Source organism: Taudactylus pleione, unplaced genomic scaffold, assembly GCF_031769625.1.
Source record: "Taudactylus pleione unplaced genomic scaffold, aTauple2 ptg000110l, whole genome shotgun sequence".
Classification (NCBI taxonomy): domain Eukaryota; kingdom Metazoa; phylum Chordata; class Amphibia; order Anura; family Myobatrachidae; genus Taudactylus; species Taudactylus pleione.
The window spans coordinates 7,249,815-7,274,349 of record NW_028284512.1 but is presented as its reverse complement, the minus strand read 5'-3'; the positions used below and the strand labels follow the sequence as shown (position 1 = coordinate 7,274,349).

At 44.3% G+C, this 24,535-nt stretch overlaps 1 protein-coding gene across 2 annotated transcripts in view; it reads left to right on the top strand.

Moving 5' to 3' along the window:
• Positions 1 to 24,535, top strand: part of L1CAM (L1 cell adhesion molecule) — a 223,560-nt gene that overhangs the window by 161,924 nt on the left and 37,101 nt on the right. For both annotated transcript variants that reach the window (XM_088471131.1, XM_088471130.1), the window contains 8 exons: positions 670 to 781; positions 3,001 to 3,167; positions 8,978 to 9,137; positions 17,494 to 17,618; positions 17,775 to 17,876; positions 19,367 to 19,564; positions 19,729 to 19,799; positions 21,473 to 21,695. In XM_088471131.1, the coding sequence (XP_088327257.1) occupies positions 670 to 781; positions 3,001 to 3,167; positions 8,978 to 9,137; positions 17,494 to 17,618; positions 17,775 to 17,876; positions 19,367 to 19,564; positions 19,729 to 19,799; positions 21,473 to 21,695 (1,158 nt within the window). The remainder of the gene's footprint in view (positions 1 to 669; positions 782 to 3,000; positions 3,168 to 8,977; positions 9,138 to 17,493; positions 17,619 to 17,774; positions 17,877 to 19,366; positions 19,565 to 19,728; positions 19,800 to 21,472; positions 21,696 to 24,535) is intronic.

Here is a 24,535-nt window from a genome sequence, read left to right as displayed (position 1 = left end):
ATTAGAGCCGGAAGCTCAACACTGACATCACGAGTGATGTCAGTGGGGCCACCCCCAAATGGCAGTCATTCCGTCGGGAACGCCTCCGTTTGTGTAGCCACCCCCTCGCCCCGCCTATAAAACGGGGCGAGCTGTCGATCACCATCGACAGCCGCCCCTTTTGTAGTGAGTCCCGGAGCAAGAGAATTTCTCTCTTGCTCCGGGGCTTGCGCACGCGCAGTGCGGCTGTTGCGCATGCGCAGGGCCTCAACATCGACCCGCTTGCGAGCGGGTCTCAATGAGACCCTAAATGTGCGGTTTATTCTAACCTGTACAGGGCGAATGCACTAAATAAGATGTTACAGGAATATTCAGTGTTTGATGAAGGACACCATTAAGCGTGGGTACATATGGATGGAGAACTGACAAGCGGCTAAAGCTTTAACTCACTGTCACCAGGCTCCATAGACGAGGCTGTTCTCTCATTCACAAGAGATAGCATTATCTGTAAAGCTAATAGTAAAATGTCGGCAATTGAATGTGAGCTAGCAGTGAGCTTATAGAACTTGTTAGCATAGATAAAAGCCTTTCTCTGCCAGCTACCTTGCAGGGTGGCACTTGCATGCCAGTTATCAATATGACCCTCACAAGAATTATACTTTAAACTGCTTCTCTTTTTGCTGCTTACAGAATTTGCACCAGTCATTCTGACCCAAGACAGACTGAACTACAGCGTAATGGAGGACACAGATATTTTCATACACTGTAAATTTTTTGGGTCCCCAGCTCCAGTTACCCATTGGTAAGAACCTCAGTCCTAACTACATATATTATTCCACACCAGAGATAAATATCATGTAACGGTGGAACAGAGTGAATGTTATATGGGTGATAAGGTCAGTTCTTTATTCTTTGTAGGTTTCTTTTATGTACAGTAAATATGCCTGACATTAACAGACTGATCTCACTATATGCAGTCTCTGGGATGCAGGGAGAAAATAATCTTCATGGGGAAAATCTGTTACTAATTCTGGGTGTTTCAGTTAGCAATTTCAGTCCATGCAGACTATATTTCCCATTTAATGACAATGGAATTACGATGGGCTGGTTTTGCTGACATTTTTCTTTGAAAGAGCAATTATTATGGCAACCTCCAACAAGCAAACTCATATAGTCGGATTGCCCATTATGCAACGGAGAGCCCCATTTACTAACGAACTTAAATACCAGCAGCATTTTTCGTTTAGTATCACTGTGATACAAATGAAAATGCCACTAGTATTTATCAATACTTACCCCTCCAGCGAGGTCCAACAAAGTCCTTCTCATCTGCGAGGTCCTCCACTGGGCTGCTGGCAGCGACGGGGTCTTGTGTAATGCCCATGCGCGATGGTCTGTTTGCGCATGTGCATGACACGGGGACCCGGCAGTGTCTGGAAGGCTTCGCTGAAGGCTTCCGTCAATGGGGACTGCATCGGTCTCGCCATTTAAAGATGGCGATGGACATCCTGTGACAAACAGCAGCAATCTTAGCTTACCGCTGTTTGGTAATTGCAGAAAGAAAGTCATAACCACTTTAGCATACGCTAACGGGGAAATGCTTCGTTAATAAATGGAGCCCTTAGTGCCTAGTGGCTAGTGGGGCATGGATTAATCTAAACCTTTTTTTTGTGTGACCTTTTCATAAACAGGAGAGTAGGGGTCACTAACCAGTGTTCTTCCTATGGCCACATTAGGCGTGAGTGGGGAGGGGGGAGATGTATCAAACCTTAAAGAGAGTTAAAGTACCAACCAGTCAGCTTCTAACTGTCATTCTTCAATGACAGTTAGAACTTCTAACTGTCATTTTACAGGATCTGTTTGAAGAATGACAGTTAGAAGCTGATTGGTTGGTACTTTATCTCTCCCTAATTGGGCATATCCACTGCATGATTAATGAACGATTGAATGATAACAACATCCTAATCGTTCATTATACTGTGCAGTGATTATTGTGCCCACACTGAACGATATGTCGTTCAGTGCAGACACCATTCCTCATCGCCTAACTTGCACAACCTGGCGATATCATGGGCAGTATGTCCAGGCGATGACAGATGCCAACAATGACCAGCGTGAGTGCTCATTGCTAGTTGTTGCCAGCATAACCACTGCACAATAATGCCAATGATAACGATGTCGTTATCATTCAATCGTTCATTTATGTCTTGTAGTGTATATGCGCCTTAAGTTGTAAGCCACATACACACTAGACGATTTTTGTGAACGATATGGACGATAACGATATTGTTCAATGATATTTCATTCATATCGTTCAGTGTGTATGCAGTGAACGACCAACGATGCACACTACCGCGGGTCGCTAACGATGTCTTTGTCGTCCGTACATGCAGGCCAATCTGACGATATCATGAAGACTTGCCTGTTCAGAGATGTTCACTGAAAGATAACTGTCAGTGTGTACACCCAATATCGCTTGTCTTGCGCTACAGAAAGTTCAAGGGAAATCTTTCACCAATATCGTTCATACAGGACATCGTCTAGTCTGTATGAGCCTTAAAGCTGGGTACACACTGGAGCGACGGGCCGACATATCGTATCCGCGGTAAACATCACAACGATGTAATGAAGGACGGAACAATCCCTCATTCCCTCCTTCATTACCCTGCATGGCGCAACATGTAATTTTGTCCGGTTGGCCAACCGGAAGATATCGCTAACTACCGCAGCAGCACGCCAATCGGGCCTACACACTGCTCCAGTGTGTACCCGGCTTTTATCAGGTTCTGGCAGTGGGTGTGAACTGATATCTGTATAAATCACCCATTCAACCCTTTCACTGCCATAAAAATATGTCTGTTGTCATCTTTAATGCAAGTATTTTCATTTGATGGTATTAGTTGTATATTACGTTGAACGTCCTAAGTCTCTATTTATTACAATGAAAATCCTTGGTGTGAAGATGTGTTTGGGGTTATGTGGAAAGCCATTTCCTATATTTATTTGACCGTCTGTTCACAGGTATGATAGTGATATGAATTCTGTGGTAAGTAAGGATGGCTTTGAGATCCTCACAAACGGCAGCATGAAGATCTCCGAAGTGCACAGTAAAGACGAAGGAACTTACTACTGTACAGCATCGAACAGCAAGGGCAATGTAACCATCTCGGCATACTTAGATGTCAGAAGTGAGTTTGAAATTAGGAATTCAGTTGCGTATGTTATTTTGCTCTTGTCTGCTGTCCTAACTTACAGTACTTTAATAAGGAGAACTTGTGGTAATGACAATATGAAATAGATCACAGGTTCTCAAACTCGGTCCTCAGAACTCCAAACAGTACATGTTATCCAGGTCTCCTCACTGATCACAAGTGAAATAATTATCTCCACCTGTGGATCTTTTAAAATGTGTCAGAGAGTAATGACTACACCTGTGCACATGCTGGGTGACCTGCAAAATGTGACCTGTTTGGGGTCCTGAGGACCGAGTTTGAGAACCACTGAAATAGATGATGTTGCTTAGAGCCTTGTTCTTGTCAGAACTTTGCAAGTTAGTACTTCTGCAGTTTGTGCATGATAGGTAGGCAGTGAGGTGATTGGCGTAGAGGACTTGTGCTTATAAAGCAGGAAGAGACGTTTGTAAGTCTGACTGTAGTATTCACAGTGGATAATTCGGGGACAAATGATAATCATACTGAAACATACTGTACCATGAAATATAATGGGCCAGATGTATGAAGCTCTGGGAAGTGATAAAGTGCAGAGTGATAAGCGACCAACCAATCAGCTCCCAACTGTCATTTTTTAAACACAACCTGTAACATGACAGTTGGGAGCGGATTGGTTGGTCGTTTATCACTCTGCACTTTATCACTTTCCAGAGATTCATACATCTGCCCCCATATGTCACAACCGCTAGAGCTTGCAATCTAAAAGTGATACAAGGACTAAAACACAACCAAATGTGCTTTATTTGTTTGTTTTTACAGTGGACCAGTCACATACAGCATGTTAATAGATAGCTATGGCCTGATTCACTACAGATCGCAATATAGCGAACGCGCACAATTCAACAGCGATAGTATGCTAATCCATAGCGATCGCAATGCCGCTGCAGCACTACATAAGGACGCCCACTGCACCTACATGCACCACCCACAAATGGCACTTCCTGTCAATCACTCTGCGATGGGTCTGCGTAGCCGCTATGATCGCAGTCCCGATCGCAGTGGGCGGTTCGCGATACATACGCAGTGCTCAACAATCGGCCGATTGCGTGCATATTAGCAACTGCGATCCAAGCTGAATCAGGTCCTCTGTTAAGTATCACTATATAGACTGATCATCCAGCTGGTTTCTACATGAATAAAAAATAACCTGTGTTAAGAAGCAGATATACAGTATTAAGGGGCTGTTTAAAAGAGGAGGGAGCCAGTGTGCGGCAGTCATGCAAGCCCCCTCCTCTTTGTGCATGCAGAGGTCCCCAGTAACATGGAGCCCACGCCATAGTCCCGGAGACACCTCTACTGTTCATGGGCAAACCTCCGTGGGGGGTTGTTTCTGTGATTTGCTCTGATATTGCTGGGACTCCAGAGAGGTAAGTATTAAACTTGGGCGCAGGGTGTGGTGCACACTCTGCGCCCATTACAGATATGCCAATGACAGTATTGTATAGAGGGCTTGATTCAGACCCGGTCGCGAGCGCTGAGCGCTCACAACCGGGTCGATGGTGGCCCAGAGCGCATCGCGAAACCCGGATAGTGACGGGCAATCCGTCGCTCCGGGTCTCGCACCAAAGGGGGCGTGCTGTCGATGTTGAGTGACAGCACGCCCCCTTTGGTGGGCGGGCCGGGGGGGTGGCTGCCCAGACGGAGGCGTTCCCATGAGAACGCCTACCGTTTGGGGGCGGCCCCACTGACATCACAAGTGATGTCAGTGGGAGAGCTTTCGGCTCTGTTTGACCCGAAAGCTCTTTGGGGCTTGCAGCCACGAGACCCTACCACAAGGGTCTCATCGCAAGCCTGATGGTCGCGATGACCATCATCCTGGCCGCTCGCATTAGCTGTGGGTGGCAACCCACAGCAAGGCAAGCGGCCAGAAGGCCGCTCCATAAACAAAGAAAAGACGCCCTGATTCAGAGTGAGCGCTCTTTCAGAGCGTCCGGCTCTGAATCAGGGCCAGAGAGAGTAGAGAAATTGTGCAGAAAGTGCATAGCTGGCTGAGGGTTAGAGGACCTACTAAACTAGGCTAACTAGTACTAGGCTACCTAGGGCCTGATTGTGAGTTGCACAGAAGGCCGATGTTCACAGAGTTGAGATATTTTTTTTATACTGTGCGTGTGAGAAAATCCCTATGACTAGCGCGGTGCAGGTTTTCCATGGTGTGTGCACACAGAGCCCCAGTAGCCATAGAGATGCACGGTGTGTGAAATGTATTGGGCGTTCTTGGGCGGTGACTGGGAGTTGGCTATGCAGAGGCACAAAGATGGAGGGTCTTATGGACTTATGGGAGTGTCTCAGGTGTGCCACTAAAGTGGTTGCGTACAGTTAGGTTTGCAACTGCGATTGCAATAGTGATTACGCACGCAGTCTCACTGCGATACTATGCTAATCCATTGCGGTCGCTATGCCGCCGCAGCACTACACAAGGATGCCCACCTTACCTTACACACATACTTAATGTTTAGCAAGACTGTAAAACCATCGGTAACATCGAGTACCATTGCAACCTCATGCACACTTGCACAAGCTCTGACCTTCCTCAGGAATTCCTAACTTCAGCGCTCGCTATGAGGCCTCAGGCTGCGTACGGCATCGCAGTGGCTAATTTATACACGCCCCTGCAATGGCGCTCAAACGCACTGGCACGCCTGCGTTTCCCCGACCACCCCCCCATCACCCCCTACAAACAGCACTTCCTGTCCATCACTCTGCGTAGTCGCTGTGATCGCAGTGGCCAGTTCGCGCACTGTGATGCATGCGCAAAGAGCAACAGTCGGCCAATTGTGTGCATAATCGCAGTTGCGATCTTAGTGAATCAGGCCCTAAGATGGATAATCGCTCACATTGCAGGCCAAACTCAGACAGAGAATCTGCACCTACAGTAGCATGGGGCTGGTGCAAGTTTTAAAGGTGCGGCCACTGGTTGCATTGAAAGACACATCAATCGGTATTTGAGCTGAAGAGGTACAAAGTGGGCATCTCACTCCTGGCACACTCAGACGCACGGCTGTACACCATGGAAGGGCTTGTAGTGGTATTTGCATAAAGTCGCATTCGCAATACCCGCAAAAGACGCACACACGGGCTCTACAGCGTTTGCGTCACAATCAGGCCAATAGTGACTTCAAGGGACAACTTCTTGTGACTATTTGTGTTGTAAGTAGGACACAAAACTCTGAAAGGTAGCGGTTACTGGAAGAGGGTGAGGTGGTAAAATTCAGAATAGTATAATATGGGTGAAGTCTTTGGGAAAGCCATGAGAGGTGACAGTACCTGAGATGTTGGGTGGGCTTTTGGCAGATCATACAGCAATGTGTTGGGTCTGTAGAAAGTAAAGAGTTTGCCATATCACAGCGGGCGATGCAGGGATGAGAAGGAGAATATTTAATCTGTATCACGAAGGAAACAACAGTCAGGGCAATGGATGAATTAGTAAATCAGAGGAAAATCAATCTGCCAGCGACATTCAAGGTGATTTAATGTTTCGGTTAATGGAAGTCACTTTGCGGAAGGTGTAAATAATCAACACATCGTGATAAGTGTATGTATTAGTATTTTAGTTGTGCCATTAATGAAGTACTGTAAGAGCAGATATAAGAGACGTTTTTGAGATGGATGTGGCAGGAATTTGCAGGGGCTGCAATGTGAAGAGTGAAGGCCGAGGCTAAATGAAATATAACTACAAGGCTTGCGGTTGGCGAGTAATATCGGCGTTCTTGTAGATAGCGGTTACAGGTATGGGGTCCTAATTGAAGTTAGGACCATGAGAGGTTAATCCATCAGTGACGTTGCAGGTAGAGGAAATCGAAGTGACAGCTGACAGACATGTAATAATTATCGAAAGACGCTTAACAGAGAAAGCTGAAGACTTTGATATCCTAATCATAGAGGTGATACTGAAAATTATACAGTACTTGCTGACTGCCTTTCCATCTAAAAAAGTAACAATATCAAACCCTGGACCCAAAAAGGAAGCAGCAATGACATAGATGAAGGCAACCCTTTTCCTGCCAGTATCTTCTGAAGTATAGCAAGAAATCGTGAAAGGCCATATTATAATATAGAGCGAGAGCTCCTAGTGGAATCATCACTGTCCCTTAATATTTTCTAATCTGCATTATGAAAACAGTAATCGGCATGAGCAGTGTATATGATCTGCTAAAGGGCCATCTGAAGGGTGATTACTCCACTGCACGCTGGTCATTAGGACAGAGCAGGGTATTACATTAGTCTAGATTGGATATGGAATGGGCTTTGACAAGTATTTTAGTTTCTTCATACATGAGGAAGAACCGAACAGTAATGTTGTTAAGTGGAAAATGGCAGACGTACAGATGTGTCCACGTACATCTATCTATCCTCTGTGCGTTAAAAAAGTCGTGCTACACATAACACGGGAGGTCCATGTGACACGGACACGCTGAGTGTCTTCGTGCGACTTTTTACCTTCAAATGCATCTTATTCGCACAGCGATGCGATGCGAATAGGTCGCACAAGCAGCTTCTACTGACTAAAATGATAAATGACATGCCTATGTTCTCTGAGCGACTGCGGGTGTACCTGCATGAAAAATGCTACGTTACAGTGTCAGCGGCTGTGACACTGTAACTTAGCATTTCGCATGCAGATACACCCGCAGTCACACATAGGGTATGCAGTCGGGAAGCCGGTGGACCTAATCCCAACAGCCGGCTTCCCAACTGCTTAATACCGGCGAGGGTCAAATGACAGGCGTCTGAATCTAGATCGGCGCCTGGCATCCCGATCGAAGGACAGCCACGCGGGGGGAGGGTTAGGTTTAGGGCTCCCGGTTCAAATCCCGACAGTGGCAGCCCAACAAGGATGAAAATCCCGGTCGTCCCTAGGTAAGTATTTACTAACCTAATTCTACCCCCTAACCCTCCCTTAGGGGTACCTAACCCTATCCCCCAGTGCCTAACCCTAATCCCCCCTCTAAGTGCCTAAACCTAACCCCCCCTTCCCCGCCACCTAAGTCCCCCCCCGGGAGGTTAGGGTTAGGCTAGGGGGAGGGAGGGTTAGGGTTAGGCACCCCCTGGGGGGACTTAGGTGGCTGGGAAGGGGAGGGTTAGGTTTAGGCACTTAGAGGGGGAATTAGGGTTAGGCACTGGGGGCTAAGGTTAGGGTTAGGCACCCCTAAGGGAGGGTTAGGGTTAGGGGGTAATTCATACCGATTCCCACATATAGAATATAGGCATGCCGCATATCATTTTAATCAGCAGAAGCTGCTTGTGAGACTTATTTGTATCGCTGTTTGAATAAGACGCATTTGGTGGTTAAAAAGTCGAACGAAAAGAAGCTTGGCGCAACTGAGTCACGCCGCGGCATGGTGCGACTAGAAGGGCTGTTTAGCTCAAGGAGGCTAGATGTATGAGGACCCATTTGTATGTGAGCGGTAGCATGTAAGAACTGAAAAAAGATGATAAGCTATAAATAATCCCTAAGCATCAAGTTTGAGGAACATGATAAATTGCTTTGTCAGGCAGGGAAACCAATGTAGACGGGGCAATTACAAGCTCAAATTTAATTTTAAGCAACAGCTGAGATTAAGTAGAATAGAGATTTCAGTATCGTCAATGTTTAAATCATCATGAAACCCAAATGACTCATCATCAAGTATTGTCAGATATCGCTAGAGACAAGAAGAAGGGGAGATAGGAAATTACACTATTAGGGGAAGCAAGTACAAACGTTCCACTGCAACTGCACCTGGGGTGTCACTTGTTACCATTCACGCTGTCTCTCTCTCTTCACACAGACGCTACTCAGATCCTCACTCCCCCAGAAATGCAGCGGGTCAGGAAGGGCGGCAAGGCGACATTTGAGTGCATACCTTTATTTGACGTCAAGATGGAGTACAAATCATTGGAATGGAAAAAAGACGACGTTGATATTATAGAAGATGATGACAATGACAAGTACGAGGATTTCTTATTTATTTATTTACATATACAGATACATGTTCAATGCCAAAATGGGGTATGAAAGACCCACCGAAGAATGCAGTGGCCTACTAAAGGGGCATGGCCAGCTATTGGGTGGGTGTGGTCGTCAACTGGAAGGGCCATCCCAAAAATGACACTGTAGTAGTGTCCCCATAGTTATGCCCCTATAGTAATGCCCCCATAGTTATGCCACTGTAGAAGTGCCCCATATAATGCCCCTGTAGTAGTACCCCCATATAGTGCCCCTGCAGTAGTGCCCCAATATAATGCCCCTGTAGTAGTGCCCCTGTAGTGCCGCTTGTACAAAAAAAAAAAACATGTACCTTAATCCCCGCTCCTGCATCCGCCGCTGTCCTGTCCGCCCGGCTGCTCTTTGGAACTATGGGAGAGACGTCATGACATCTCTCCCATAGTGCGCATGGAGAGAGCCGGTGGCTGGAGTTCAGAAGAGAACCCCAGCCTCCGGCTAACGTGGAGCTGCAGGGAAGGAGTCGGGCGCCCGCTGGTAATAACATCTCAGCGGGCATCCGGCTTAGAGCCTCCCTGCGGCACAGCCAGGCATGCATATGAATCATTCTATATTATAGAATAATTCATATGCATGCCCAGCTGTCCGTCCATTACCCCCAGCAATTTCATTTTTACCCCATGTGGGGTAATTTACCCCTGTTCCCCGACCACTGCCCTAAGGTAAGTGAAATAGGAAGGGAGAAAGTGAGGGTTTGGGGTCGACACACTTCAGAAAATATGGAGATTAATACTAAAATAAATGGGGACACTATTATAAAAAATATATATACAGATTTAAAATATACTAAATGGGACATTATATTTATATATATATATATGTATATATATATATATATACAGTCAGGTCCATAAATATTGGGACAATGACAGAATTTTCAGATTTTGACTTCTATTCACCACCACAATGGTTTTGAAATGAAACAAACAAGATGTGCTTTAACTGCAGACTTTCAGATTTAATTTGAGGGTAATTACATCCAAATCGGGTGAACGGTGTAGGAATTACAACAGTTTCAAAATGTGCCTCCCACTTTTTAAGGGGCCAAAAGTAATGGGACTATCAACTCAAAAGCTATTTCATGGACAGGTGTGGGCTATTCTCTCGTTATTTCATTATCAATTAAGCAGGTAAAAGGTCTGGAGTTGATTCTAGGTATGACATTTGCATTTGGAATCAGTTGCTGTCAACTCTCAATATGAGATCCAAAGAGCCGTCACTATCAGTGAAGCAAGTCATCATTAGGCTGAAAAATCAAAACAAACCCATCAGAGAGATAGCAAAAACATTAGGTGTGGCCAAATCAACTGTTTGGAACATTCTTAAAAAGAAAGAATGCACCGGAGAGCTCAGCAACACCAAAAGACCCGGAAGACCACGGAGAACAACTGTGGTGGATGACAAAATAATTTTTACCCTGGTGAAGAAAAACCTCTTCACAACAGTTGGCCAAATCAAGAACACTCTCCAGGAGGTAGATGTATATGTGTCAAAGTCAACACTCAAGAGAAGACTTCACAAGAGTGAATATAGAGGGTTCACCACAAGATGTAAACCATTGGTGAGCCACAAAAACAGGAAGACCAGATTAGAGTTTGCCAAACAACATCTAAAAAAGCCATTACAGTTCTGGAACAACATCCTATTGACAGATGAGACAAAGATCAACTTGTACCAGAGTGATGGGAAGAGAAGAGAAGGAAAGGAACTGCTCATGATCCAAAACATACCACCTCATCAGTGAAGCAAGGTGGTGGTAGTGTCATGGCGTGGGCATGTATGGCTGCCAATGGAACTGGTTCCCTTGTATTTATTGATGATGTGACTGCTGACAAAAGCAGCAGAATGAATTCTGAAGTGTTTCGGGCAATATTATATGCTCATATTCAGTCAAATGCTTCAGAACTTATTGGACAGCGCTTCACAGTGCAGATGGACAATGACCCGAAGCATACTGCAAAAGCAACCAAAGAGTTTTTTAAGGCTAAAAAGTGGAATGTTATGCAATGGCCAAGTCAATCCCCTGACCTGAATCCGATTGAGCATGCATTTCACTTGATGAAGACAAAACTGAAGGGAAAATGCCGCAAGAACAAGCAGGAACTGAAGACATTTGCAGTAGAGGCCTGGCAGAGCATCACCAGGGATGAAACCCAGCGTCTGGTGATGTCTATGCGTTCCAGACTTCAGGCTGTAATTGCCTGCAAAGGATTTGCAACAAAGTATTAAAAAATGAGTTAGATTTAGGATTGTTTAGTTTGTCCCATTACTTTTGGCCCCTTAAAAAGTGGGAGGCACATATAGAAACCGTTGTAATTCCTCCACCGTTCACCTGATTTGTATGTAATTACCCTCAAATTAAACCTGAAAGTCTGCAGTTAAATCACATCTTGTTTGTTTCATTTCAAAGCCATTGTGGTGGTGAATAGAGGACAAAATATGAAAATTCTGTCAATGTCCCAATATTTATGGACCTGACTGTATATATATATATAAAACTTCAATTACTTCTACTTCTGCTCGGCCAGTGCTCCTGGCTATTCCTTCTCTGCTACTCCCGCCATACATCAGGCCTGACAGTAAAGGAGTAAGTTGTACCTAAAAGTATATGGCAAATATTATTTAGATCTCTACGATCACCTGCAGCTGCAATGTGGGGGATGTCCTTGCCAATACTAAAATAAGCATATAAGGGCAAAAGAATTGCAGTGTTGGTGGTTTAGGGCAGAGAAGCCAAAGCAGCTAAATACGTTTCAGTAGGGCATGATAAAAAAACAACAACAATTTATAAAAAAAAAAAAAACTGCAATATCATTCAAACACAGTAACAAAACAATAAGGAGCATGAAAACAAAAAACCTGGAAGGACTCAGTATTTCATATGTATCTGTGTTTCTAAACTGATGCTTCACGTTTTCATTTCTAAGTAAACAGATTTACAGCAGTTCTTAATAATAGAGGTTTATTTGATTGATTGCTCCAGAGTTCTATTTCTAAAGGGGAGATGTCTCAAGCCTTGGAGAGAGATAAAGTGGAATAGTTGTCCAAAGCAACCAATCGGCTTCGGTCGTCATTTCAAAGACTGTGTTAGATAAATGAGAGGAGCTGATTGGTTGCTTGATTTTTGCAACTACTCCACTTTCTCTCTCTCCAAGGCTTGATACGGCTCCCCCTCATACCCCTTTTACACGAGAGCTAAAACCCGGGTTAACACAGGGTTAACCCAGGTAGCTCCTTGGTGTAAAAGGGGACAGGCTTGAATTCCCAGGTCGAGTGACCCGGCAATCCAACCCAGGTGACTTGCAGGGTATAACACGGGAATAACCCGTGAAACCCTGCAGTGTAAATGGCACGATCCGGGTCACGATGACCTGGAGCGCACTGCATGCCGGCTTCAGTGGCGTTTGGAGATGATGTCATCTTCAAGCGTCCACATCCATGACCGGAAGAGCCGGGTCACTGCAGACCCGGCTCTGATGTGAACGGCGCCGACTCGGGAATTTCCTGGGTTCAACCTCTGGGTCAGACCCGAAATTTAGGTATAAAAGCTATATTATACGGGTGTCAAATCACAATGATTTGTTATGCTGAGACCTGAATGTCCAGTCACCTCTATACGGGAAACAATCAGTCCCTGTGAGCATGCTGCCCATGAAATAAATAAATAAGGCACACTCAGTATTCTCCAAGTGGTTAAGGAGGTCAGCTGCTCATAAAGTAAACAGAGGCCCTGATTCAGAGCCGGACGCTCTAACAGAGCGCTCGGTCTGAATCAGGGCCGGGCTATTTTTTTTTTTTAGAACGGCCTCCTGGCCGCTCGCATAGCTGTGGGTGACCACCCACAGCTATAGCGAGCGGCCAGGAAGATGGTCGCAATGGTCAAGACCATCGCGACCATCGGGCTTGCGACGAGACCCTTGTGGTAGGGTCTCGTTGCCGCAAGCCCCAGAGAGATTTCGGCTCTAACAGAGACCCGGAATCTCTCCACTGACATCACTTGTGATGTCAGTGGAGCCGCCCCCAAATGGAGGCGTTCACATGGGAACGCCTCAGTTTGGTCAGCCATTCCCCCGGCCCGCCCACCAAAGGGGGCGTGCTGTCACTCAACATCAACAGCACGCCCCCTTTGGTACGAGACCCGGAGCGACGGATTGCCCGTCGCTATCCAGGTCTCGCGCATGTGCACAACGGAGCCGGCTCCGTCGTGCGCATGCTCTCTGGGCCACCATCGACCCGGTTGCGAGCGCTCAGCGTTCGCGACCGGGTCTGAATCAGGCCCTGAGCACGTTAAATTCACAATGTGATTACCACTAACAGCAGCTCAGGTGTCCCTGTCTGTGACACACTGTTAGTACTGAACAGTAAATCTTTGCAGTGTGTCACTTACATATAAGCCCCTAATATAAGCAAAACCATCATAAATCTACAATGCATTTCCTAGTAACAGCTTCCTAAATGTCTGTGCTCATGACAGTACATGACTAATAGTATGGACCAAGCTTAACTCATAAGCAAACAGAGGTCGTAACTCTCTTCGGAATATATAAGTGCACTAATGATATTAGATACATCTGACTTCTATTCAATACACTTGTCTTCCTGGTAGGCCGCCCATCAGTCTCTTAAGCCTGCTGCTCTTAGGGCAATCCAGATAGTGTTGTGCTTGTGCAGTAATAGCAGCCGCTGCTCACTGAATTATGTGCCGATCTCCTACAGTAGTGGGTGGAGCTCTGAGGTAGGTGGGACCCACCAGGGATTTACCTGTCGCCTCTCATAAATATTAACCTACAAGTATGTTTTTGAAATGTGAGAAAATCATGCAAAAAGAAGAATATACCAACTCCACACAGATGGAAGCCCTGCTTGAAATAAAACTGATGGTGCCAGTGCTCCGACACAGCAGTGCTAACCACTGTGCAAGCACACATTCTGAGTAAAGGTATTTTATACTGTGTGATACCATTGTAGAAAAAAAACACGATAAAGGAAAACAACCTTGCTCACAAAAGCCAATTTAATAAGTAGAATAATTACTGGTAGACATTTCCACACTTTCGGGAGAAATACTGTAGTATTATTAGCTTCCAAATGTAATGTTCCTTTTTATTGCTCCTAATTTTCAACACTTTAATTATCTTCAATTTAAACCTCAAATTACTTTCCCTTTATATGTATATGGTATTATTATTCAAATTTAGGTTTGTAATGTTATTAATACTGTATATGTTATAGCTAGGTGATTATTGTAATCATCATGTAATAGTCAAGGTTATATGAATTAGACAATGGTTATTATAGTTATATTAGGCAATAAACTTTATATTAGCAGTAACACTAAATATATACGTTTGCCATAGGAATCCTGTATTTCAGGGATATTCTCCAAAGATCCTGTAGTGCATGGATCTTTTGCAGGGATTCTCTATTCCATGGATGTTCTGCAAGGATCCTGTATTGCTTGGATATTCTCCCGAGATCCTGTACTGCGGGGGTTTTCTTCTGACATCCTGTATTGCAGGGGTATTTTCCAGAGATCCTGCATATCAGGAATATTCTCCTGGGATCCTGTATTGTGGGGATCTTCTACAGAGATTCTGAATTGCAAGGAAATTCTGTGGGTATATTCTTCAGGGATCCTGTAGTGCAGGGATGTTCTTCAAGGATATTCCCCCAAGATCCTGCATTACAGGGATATTCTCCCAAAACAAAATAAGATTGTGAACACTCTACGATGCGCACGTATAGCAGCCTAAATCACACTCTCTAAATAAGCACCATCTAAAAGCTTAAAAAGATTCAGAATATAACACAAGAAGACAGTGGATTCTGGCGCTACACAATAAAGATACTTAGATGTCCTTATATCTCTGTATTCAGGAGTTGTCTTTTCCTTTTGTTTCTTCTTTCAATAATCCTCCGTGCATATAAAAAATAAACATAAAGAAATACTCATAGTGTAGTATGTTTAGATATTTGATATACACTTTTCAAAGTGTGAATGTCAAAAATGTGGATAAGGCTCTCCACCCTTTACATGCAGGAGGACATACTTCATACAGTAGTAGGTGGTTGCTCATCCATATAGTGTATTACCACCAACATATAGGCATGCACTATAAGAAAGTATCGTACCCAACTCACACTATAGGTATAGAATATCCACATATAAAGGTATCTTTTAGATATAGGCAAGCATACATGCAATCATCATCAGGTGAAGCGTACCCTTAATCACAAGGGACGAAGTGTGGATAATCACATAAAGGTTTCTTGGTAGGACGGCTTATCACTAATCCCTCAGGATACTCCCATAGCAGGTGGGTATAAACACGGAGAATATCCAGTAAAAAGTAAATTTATTCAAACACAACAAAAAAATCAATAAAAAATCCAGGAAGCGTCTATGAAAAAGACAATCACAGCCTAAGTGCCAGAATAGAAAGTCCGGGCAATGGCACTTACAGGTGAGTGAGTCTGTTCAAAGTCCAAATGGCATTCCTGTATCAACGACCGGCGTCCACTCCACCAACGCGTTTCAATCCCTGCCCGGGATCTTTTTCAAGGTGTACTGTGGTAATGTCGGTATGGTGTATAAATACTACACTGAACCAATCAACATCCGGGGTGTCCACGAGCGTCCTCGTGTACATCACTTCCTGTTTACTCCGATCGTCATGGAGATTCAAGCTAGGTGTCACTCTAACTCTTCCTGTTTAGTAACATAACAGGAAGTTGATACCATATCCATGGTAATTGCCATAGTGATGCGAAACATAAAGTCCCCAACCAGAAAATCTATATAAAAAGCAATAAACTATAACAAGAAATAAAAATGGTTTAAGAAAAGAGCATATTTAAAACCATATAAATGCAAAAAATACAGGAAATGGGTAAAGCAGTTACATAAACCACTTCAATTCAAAATCGCTATTTAATCCCTTTGGTAATAGCGTTTGACATGAATGTATCAGTTTCATCTCCATCTTGGCTAATTGTCGTGCCATATCCCTTGATCTTATGCTATTATGCTAATAGGCGGCTGCAATTTCGTCGGTCTCATTACCGACAGGGAAATCCCGATAAGGGACTTAAGATAGGTATGGAATATCAAAGACTATCTTAATCCAGACGCCAAAGGGCGCCAGCCTGAACAAGGTGAGTCCAGGGCGCCCTTACCGTTAGCCGCAGGGGGGGGTGGATTAGGTTTAGGTAGCATAGCGGGGTTAGAGTTAGGTTTTGGGGGGGGTAGGGTTAGGCACCCCAAGGGGGAAGGGTTAGGGCTAGGCACCACTGGGGGGTTAGGGTTAGGCACTAAGGGGAGAGGGTTAGGTTTAGTCACGAAGGGGGGAGCATTAGATTTAGGCACTAACTGGTAGGGTTAGGGTGTGGGGTGGGAAGGGTTAGGCTACAAGAAGGCAGTGTTAGGTGGAGAAGGAAGGGGGGGTGTATACTTACCTGACCTTTGATGCTGCTGTCTGTATTCTGACAGGAGGCATCCCAACAGCCGTCATTACATTCCGGATTTTAAATTGCAATGAGTGTCGCCAGTATGATCCTGTATTTCTGTAGTACAGTGATTATACATGGATCAGAGAGCCTATCTTTTACTATAATGCAGGGAGGTTCTTATGTTCTCGTATGTGTGATGTTTATGTGTGCACAATGATGTCATTTATCACGTGTGCACTCAGTACATTGGCCAGGTGGTGTGGCTTCCATCACATCTGACTGATGTGTTCATTGGGTATGTGCCAAAAGAATGAATGTCGACAAAATAGACCACACCTGAAGGAAAGAACAGCTAACCTTCTCTAGACTCCCCCCCACACTCTGTGCATTTTGCTTATATACATTGAAAATCTGCTGAAGTCTTACTTTACTGGCTGAGGGAACTCATAATATGTGTACGGCCGCTTTTCCATCTCCACCGATCCTAATTGGTTTTGTGAATTTGTGTGGAACATAACACATTTAGATATGTTGAGGACTCATACAGTATCTGAAATAGAGAGAGAGAGTTGTAGCGATGGCTATAGACCAGAGATTTCCAAATGCGGTCCTTAAGGCTCCCGAACAGTTCAGGTTTTGGAGATATACATGGTTGAGCACAGGAGACTTAATTAGTACCTCAGTCAATTTGATTTATTCAATTTGGTGCTCAACCATGGATAGCTCTAAAACCTGAACTGTTGGGGAGCCTTGAGGACTGCGTTTGGGAACCTCTGCTATAGACAGTTGATTAAAAGACACGTTTGACCTGTTGTCTGATAAAGTTGTCTGAAATGTGTTTTGCTGCTGCAGATATTTCATTGAGGATTACTCTCTGAGTATAGTGAATGTGCAGGAAGATGACCAGGGGAGTTACACCTGTGTGGCCCGCAGTGAGCTGGATACAGTACAGAAATCGGCCCAGCTAGTGATGATTGGTCAGTATATATAAGCAGCTTATCTATTGTATCTTTAAACAATATAACAGCTGGAGAACCATAAGTTGCCTACCTGTGATTTACACTGTTGTTCCCCATAAAACATGTATCTCTCTCTTATTTGCAAATGTTTCCATTTTTATTTATGATGTACAGATCTACCAGAGCCTCCATATGACTTAGAGCTTTCAGACCCTCAAGACACAAGTGTCACCCTCACCTGGACCCCAGGAGAAGACAATAACAGTCCCATTGATGGTAAAGTCATGCATCATAGAGCTAGATCTTACATTCCACATACTGGGCCTGATTGTGAGTCGGATGGATCTCTGGGCCTAATTCAGCAAGGAATGCAGTTGCTAATACGCACGCAATTGGGCTATTGTTGCGTTCTGAACATGCGTATGCATTGCAGTGCGCGAACCGGCCACTGCGATCGGGACTGTGATCGCTGCGGCTACACAGGCCCATCACAGAGTGATTGACGGGAAGTGTCGGTTGTGGGCGGTGACGGAGGATTGGTTGGGGAAACGCAGGCGTGCCAGTGCATTTGAACGCCATTGCATAGATGTGCATAAAGTATCCACTGCAATGCCCTATGCCACCTGAGGCCTGATAGCGTGCGCTTAAGTTAGAATTTCCTGAGTAAGGTCGGAGCTTGTGCAAGTGCACGTGAGGCTGCGATGGTACTCGATTGTACCGATGTTTTCGCAGTCTTGCTAAACATCATGGATGTGTATAAGGTAAAGTGGGCATCCTTATGTAGTGCAGCGGCATTGCGATCGCTATGAATTAGCATACTATCGCAGTTGGACTGCGTGCGTCATCGCTATTCCATTCGCAGTTGCGATCTGTAATGAATCAGGCCCTCTGTTCACTGGAGCAAGTGGCGAGTATTTGCATACTGCGCATCCGCAAATGCTAATTTACGCATGTTTTGCATTTCTCCATCCTTGTCGGACGGAATTTGGCCGGATCTGTCTTTCTGTCACATAGGGCGTTTGGGGGCGAGAACTAAGCAGTGACAATGCGATCGCACTTAGCTGCCAGGCAGCGTCACGGGAGTGTCGTTGACGTGTATCAAAAGTGTGTGTACGGAACAGGGAAGCCTGTATCTGACAGGTCACATGCACCCAGCATGGGGCTGATGCAAGTGCAGACACTAATGATGACGGTCGCAGTGACCGGCGTAAAATCAGTTGGCAGAGCGGCTTTATGCGCAAACACCTGCATTAGCCCTACGGACTCTCGCATTAGCCTAATGCTGGGTACCCACTGGGACCATGTATACCTGCGCGATAGGGCGGCCGACGGGCCAACATATTGTATATGCGGTACACATTAATGATGTAATGAACAACGGAACGATCCCCCGTTCTGTCTTTCATTACCTTGCATAGCGCCGTATATACGATATCGTCCGGGTGGCCGTACAGTACGGCCGCGGGAGTGGGCATGTTGGCCGCACACACTAGATGATAAATCCGATATGTCGTACCGATTCGGCCGTTGTGCCAGTGTGTAGCCAGCTTAAGGTAGTGAAATCAAGTATCCGCAACTACCTGCCCACGACTTAGAATTGTCCTGAGTGTATGAAGTACCAACTACTTTATTACACAGATTGAAATGTATCACTTTATTCACATGGATTTATACAGATCTTTTATTCTAAATAGAGGTCGAAAATTTTAATTTGTTATTTTCCTAACCCAGCAGTTGGTAATATCTCACCCAATTGTCTTCTCCAGCCTTCATCATAGAGTTTGAAGAGGACAGATTTGAGCCTGGGATATGGCACACACAGACCCAGGTGAATGGATTCGAGAACACGGTTCGTCTGGATCTCTCTCCCTATGTCAACTATCAATTTCGTGTCATTGCTGTGAACGAGCTTGGACCCAGCAATGGCAGCAAGCCATCGGATCGCTTTAAGACCCCTGAAGCAGGTGAAGCCCGAGAGATTCTTTTATTGAGGTCACAACGTGAAGAGTAAATGATACAAATTTGTTTATTCATCTATTAAAATATCTTGAGAAATGTGCATTGATAAACATTTCCCCAATGTGGTCTGGTGTAAAACAGCATAATGACTTTAATTATTTATTCATAGCACCTGCAAAGTTTCCAACTGAAGTCAGAGGCGAAGGCACAGAACCACATAACATGAAAATATCATGGAAAGTAAGTGAACACCGCAGCGTCAGAAGTCAGTGGATAGCCATAGAGGTCCTAGTTGTTGGTGGTACTGCAGTGGATAATGCTGCTGTAGTATAGTTTTGTACAGATAGTACTATTTTTTTTTATTTATGTGAAGAATGTTTTCATTACATCTACCGTACAGATGTCTCCTAAAATACCTAGGGGTAAATTTATTAAGATGGGAGAAGAGATGTTGCCCATAGCAACCAATCAGATTCCAGGTATTATCTTCTAGAAGGTGCTAGATAAATGAGAAGTAGAATCTGATTGGTTGCTATGGGCAACATCACTTCTTAATTATAACTCCCATCTTAGTAAATTTACCCCGTAGCCTCAATACGTCATGCTTTGTGAGACGCCTGGCGCGAGTGAACCTCCAGGTCCAGTGCGACTTGGCTTGCGCCGAGCATCATTTACGCAAGAAAAAGCATCTCAGCCAAGATCGGATGCGACAATCTGCTACATGAGACGGCACTGATGAATTTGATATGCGGCACTTGTATATCTGCGTGCGACTGAATCTGTATATCAAGCACAACGGAACTTGGCGTGAACAAAACCTATGGGCGCTGCACCGTGGCACTTTGTATACAGATTCATACTCCGTCGCACACAGATATACAAGTGTCACATATCCAATTAATCAGTACAGTATCCTGAAGGGGATTGTAGCATCGGGTTGCAACTAAGGCGGGCAAAAAAAGACGCTTGGAGAAAGTTAAGTCACGCGGGACCTGGCATGCCGAGGAGGACTGTTTGGCACAACTGCAGCAATGGTGTATAAGGGCACATCTGTACATGGTATGCAGTCAGGAAGCCGGCAGACCTAATCCCGACAGCCGGCTTCCCGACTGCTTTATCCTGGCGAGGGTTAAATGACAGGCATCTAAATCTAGAAGCCTGTCATTTTACCGATGCCGGGAGACCATCGCTCGGCATCCCGATCGAAGGGATGCCGGGCCCGGATAGGGGGGGAGGGTTAGGTTTAGGGCTCCCAGGGGGGACTTAGGGTTAGGCACCCCCTCGGGAGATTAGGGTTAGGCTAGGAGAGGGAGGGTTAGGGTTAGGCACCCCGGAGGGGATTTAGGGTTAGGCACCCCCCCGGGGGGCTTAGGTTTAGGCAGCGGGGAAGGGGGGGTTAGGTTTAGGCACTTAGATGGGGGATTAGGGTTAGGTACTGGGGGAGAGGTTAGGGTTAGGCACCCCAAAGGGAGGGTTAGGGGAGGGAATTAGGTTAGTTAGTACTTACCTTTAGACGATCGGGATTTCCACTGCTGCCGGCCTGCTGGTGTCGGGATTCCAACCACCGGACATGCGTCCAGCGCTAATTCATACCGATTCCATGTACATTGTTAAATTCCAATATCTGAGTCAGATGTATAGTTATGCAGAGACAGCCACTTACTTCTTTATACCTGTCTCACAAAATTATCCCCAAGGTTTGACTAATGATATTATCTGAGGCAACTGACCGAGGCAGCAGGGTTTAAGGGGCAGCAAAATGAAAATGAATTCATTTCCATTTGTCTGATTATACCTAATCGTAATTAACTGTGTACATTTTAAATAAAATTGATATAGCGACCACTTTTGATGCTTCTTACGAATACATGGAAATTAGGTCATACTAGTTTCTATTTTCATTTGCTTGGTAGCCTATGAAAGGAATTGATTGGAACGGACCCGGGTTTGGATACATTGTGAAATGGAGGCGACAGAACCAGAACGAGGCCTGGCACGAAAAGACAGTCAGAGACACTCATGTCTTCGTGGAAGATACCAAGACATTTGTTCCCTATGACATTAGAGTCCAGGCTTTCAATGACTTGGGCAAAGGCCCAGAAACGAAATCAGTCACTGGCTATTCTGGAGAGGACTGTGAGTATGTCTGTAGTTGTTGTCTAAGGACTGGCCCATCCCGTCTGCTTTTCTCTCATCATATTTAGAGATTTTTGGCCGTATTCAATTGCCGGCAAAAAGCCGTTCTCGGCGAAAAGTTCTCGCCGGTGATGTCATTTCGCCAGGTGAGAACTTTTCCCCGTATTCAATTCCATTGACTTTCCACCGGTGCGAAAAGTCTGCGCATTCTAGCCAGCAGGAAAGATTCACCTTCATCTGAAAAAAGGTGGAAAAAAATGCAGAATTGGGGGTTTGGGGTGCAAAGTTGCGGGAACACCCCTGCAGCCTAGGGACAGTCCCCCAAAGGTATTCTACGTCAAAAAATGTAAGAAAAAACTTTGGATCACCCCAAAAAAGTACTTTCGTTTTGGGGGGGAAAAAAAACTAAGTTAGGGGATAAATTTAAAAATAGGCGAAATAGACTCCAGGGGGTCCCCCATATATGCCCCAGGTGTTTTTTGTTTGCAGGTGTTTGCAGTAGGTGTGTTTTTTAAGTTTTTTTAAAACATAACTTTAGCGATTTTTAACCAAACTTGCACCCATTTTCATGTACCCCAAATTTGGTGAGACTACTTATTTTAGCCAAGAAACACTTGTGCAAAGACGCTGATTAGCAGCAATTGAGAGCATTTCAGCACCCCAAATACCTTCAACAGGGCTATTTGGGGGTATCCATAGTGATCCACCATGTCAGAGCATCTTTTGGGGTGTGACAAGCTGATTTCCCCAAATCTGACAGGACTTTTCACTTGTTTGAGTTTCGCCGGGACGCGTACTCGCGTCCTTTGCAATTGAATAGGACGAATAGCGGGGACGAACGCGATACTTTCCGGAGGCAAAACTAGCGATGACGGTGGAAAGTCCGGCAAGCAAAAGGTCAGAGACTTTTCACCGGCAATTGAATAAGGGTCTGTGTGGTAATTTCACTCATCAATACATTATGGCATGTGGACATTGTTGAATGTCGATATTCTCTCAGTGTCGACATTCAGACACTGACAACATTCGCGTGTCAGCATTTTGAATGTCGACAGAATGAACGTGTATGTTACTATCAATCCCGTTAAATATTGCATATATGCAGCATGTGGTAGGTAAAAAAAAAAAGAAAAATAGGGCAAAAAAATAAATAATTTGAGAATTGCCATTAGCATTATTTCCTTTGCTGAGTACAGCAGTAATGTCTGTAAAAAAAACAACAGCAAGTAGTCTACAATTAGTCATGGTAATTTTGTCTTTTATTTATTAAAGCTCGGAGAATGATAAAATTCTGAGAAGTAAAGTACCAACCAATCAGATCCTAACTGTCATTTTTTAAACGCAAACTGTAAAATATAAGTTCAAAGCCGATTGGTTAGTACTTTATCTCTCACAATTTTATATCTTTCCAAGCTTTGATAAAGTCGATTTATGCATGTAGAGCACAAAGTTGCACAATTATTTGCTGAAAAACATCAAATTATAAACATGCTCCATCACACCAGCTACGGTAATTTCCATACTAGATTACTATACCTGGAAAATACAGAGGGCAGCCACTTTCCAAAAAGGTTTTATATCTATATAGTAAATCTTTAGATATTTTCCATATTAACATAACTATAGCAAAATAACTATATAACCCAGATTTCCTTTAATATACTACTCTGTCAACTAGAAACACTAATCACCGTTTGTTAACTTAGCTTGGTACTAGGAAAATAACACATACTAAAAATAACGCCATTTGCATGTTTGTAAAAAGAGCTCTGCCATCAAAAACACTTTAAAAACAAAAACTGTGTAATAATTTATAAATAACTGCTAAAATAGTATATTACAGTTTGGAAAAAAACATTAGCAGGTTTATTTATCAGTTGAGTTTTACAGATATTCAACACTTTTGCTACAGAACTTTAAGCGACAATTTTTATAAAAGCAAAACATACATGGCCTTGCCTTCAATAAAAAATTTGAAGCACATGAAAGTCCATGAATAGAAGTTTCCCCACTGTGGGCCGTATTCAATTAGCGACGAAAAGTCCGAATCCGCGAAAAAGTATAGCGGATGATGTCATTTCACCGTATTCAATTCCAAAGACTTTTCGCGTACGCGAAAAGTCAGTGCAATGTAATCGGCGCAAAAGTTTTGCCTATGAATAGCAGGTGGAAAAAAGTGCAGAATTGCAGTTTATGGGTGCAAACTTCGGGAAACCCCCCTGCACCCTTGGGACAGTCCCCCAAAGATAAACTGTGTCAAAATTAAAGCAAAGAAAAGACTTTAGAACACCCCAAAAAAGTACTTTCATTTTGGGGGCAAAAAAGTGCAAAGTTGGGGGACAAACTTAAAAACTAGCGAAATAGACTTCTGGGGGGTCCCCAAGTATGGGGCAGGTGTTTTTATGATTGCAGGTGCTTTCGGCAGGTGGATTTTTTACGTGATTTAAAACTTCACTTTAGCAGCTTAAAAATATGCTAGCACCCATTTTCATGTACCCCAAATTTTCTGGGAGTACTTATTTCCTCCAAAAAATACTGCTTAATGCTATTCATCACCACTTGTGTAAATGTACAAATGTACTTGTGTAAATTTACTAATTGGAACCAATTGTCACAACTTAAGTACCCCAAATACCTTCATTAGTGCTAATTGGGGGCATCTATAGTGATCCCCAATGTTAGTGCATCTTTTGGGGGGTGTCAGGCTGAGTTCCCCATTTTTGACGGGACTTTTCGTCTGTTTCAGTTTCGCCGAGTGCCGTTTTTGCGTCCTTTCTAATTGAATACGGCAAATAGCCGGAGCGCACCCGATACTTTTTCGTATGCAAAACACGCGATGT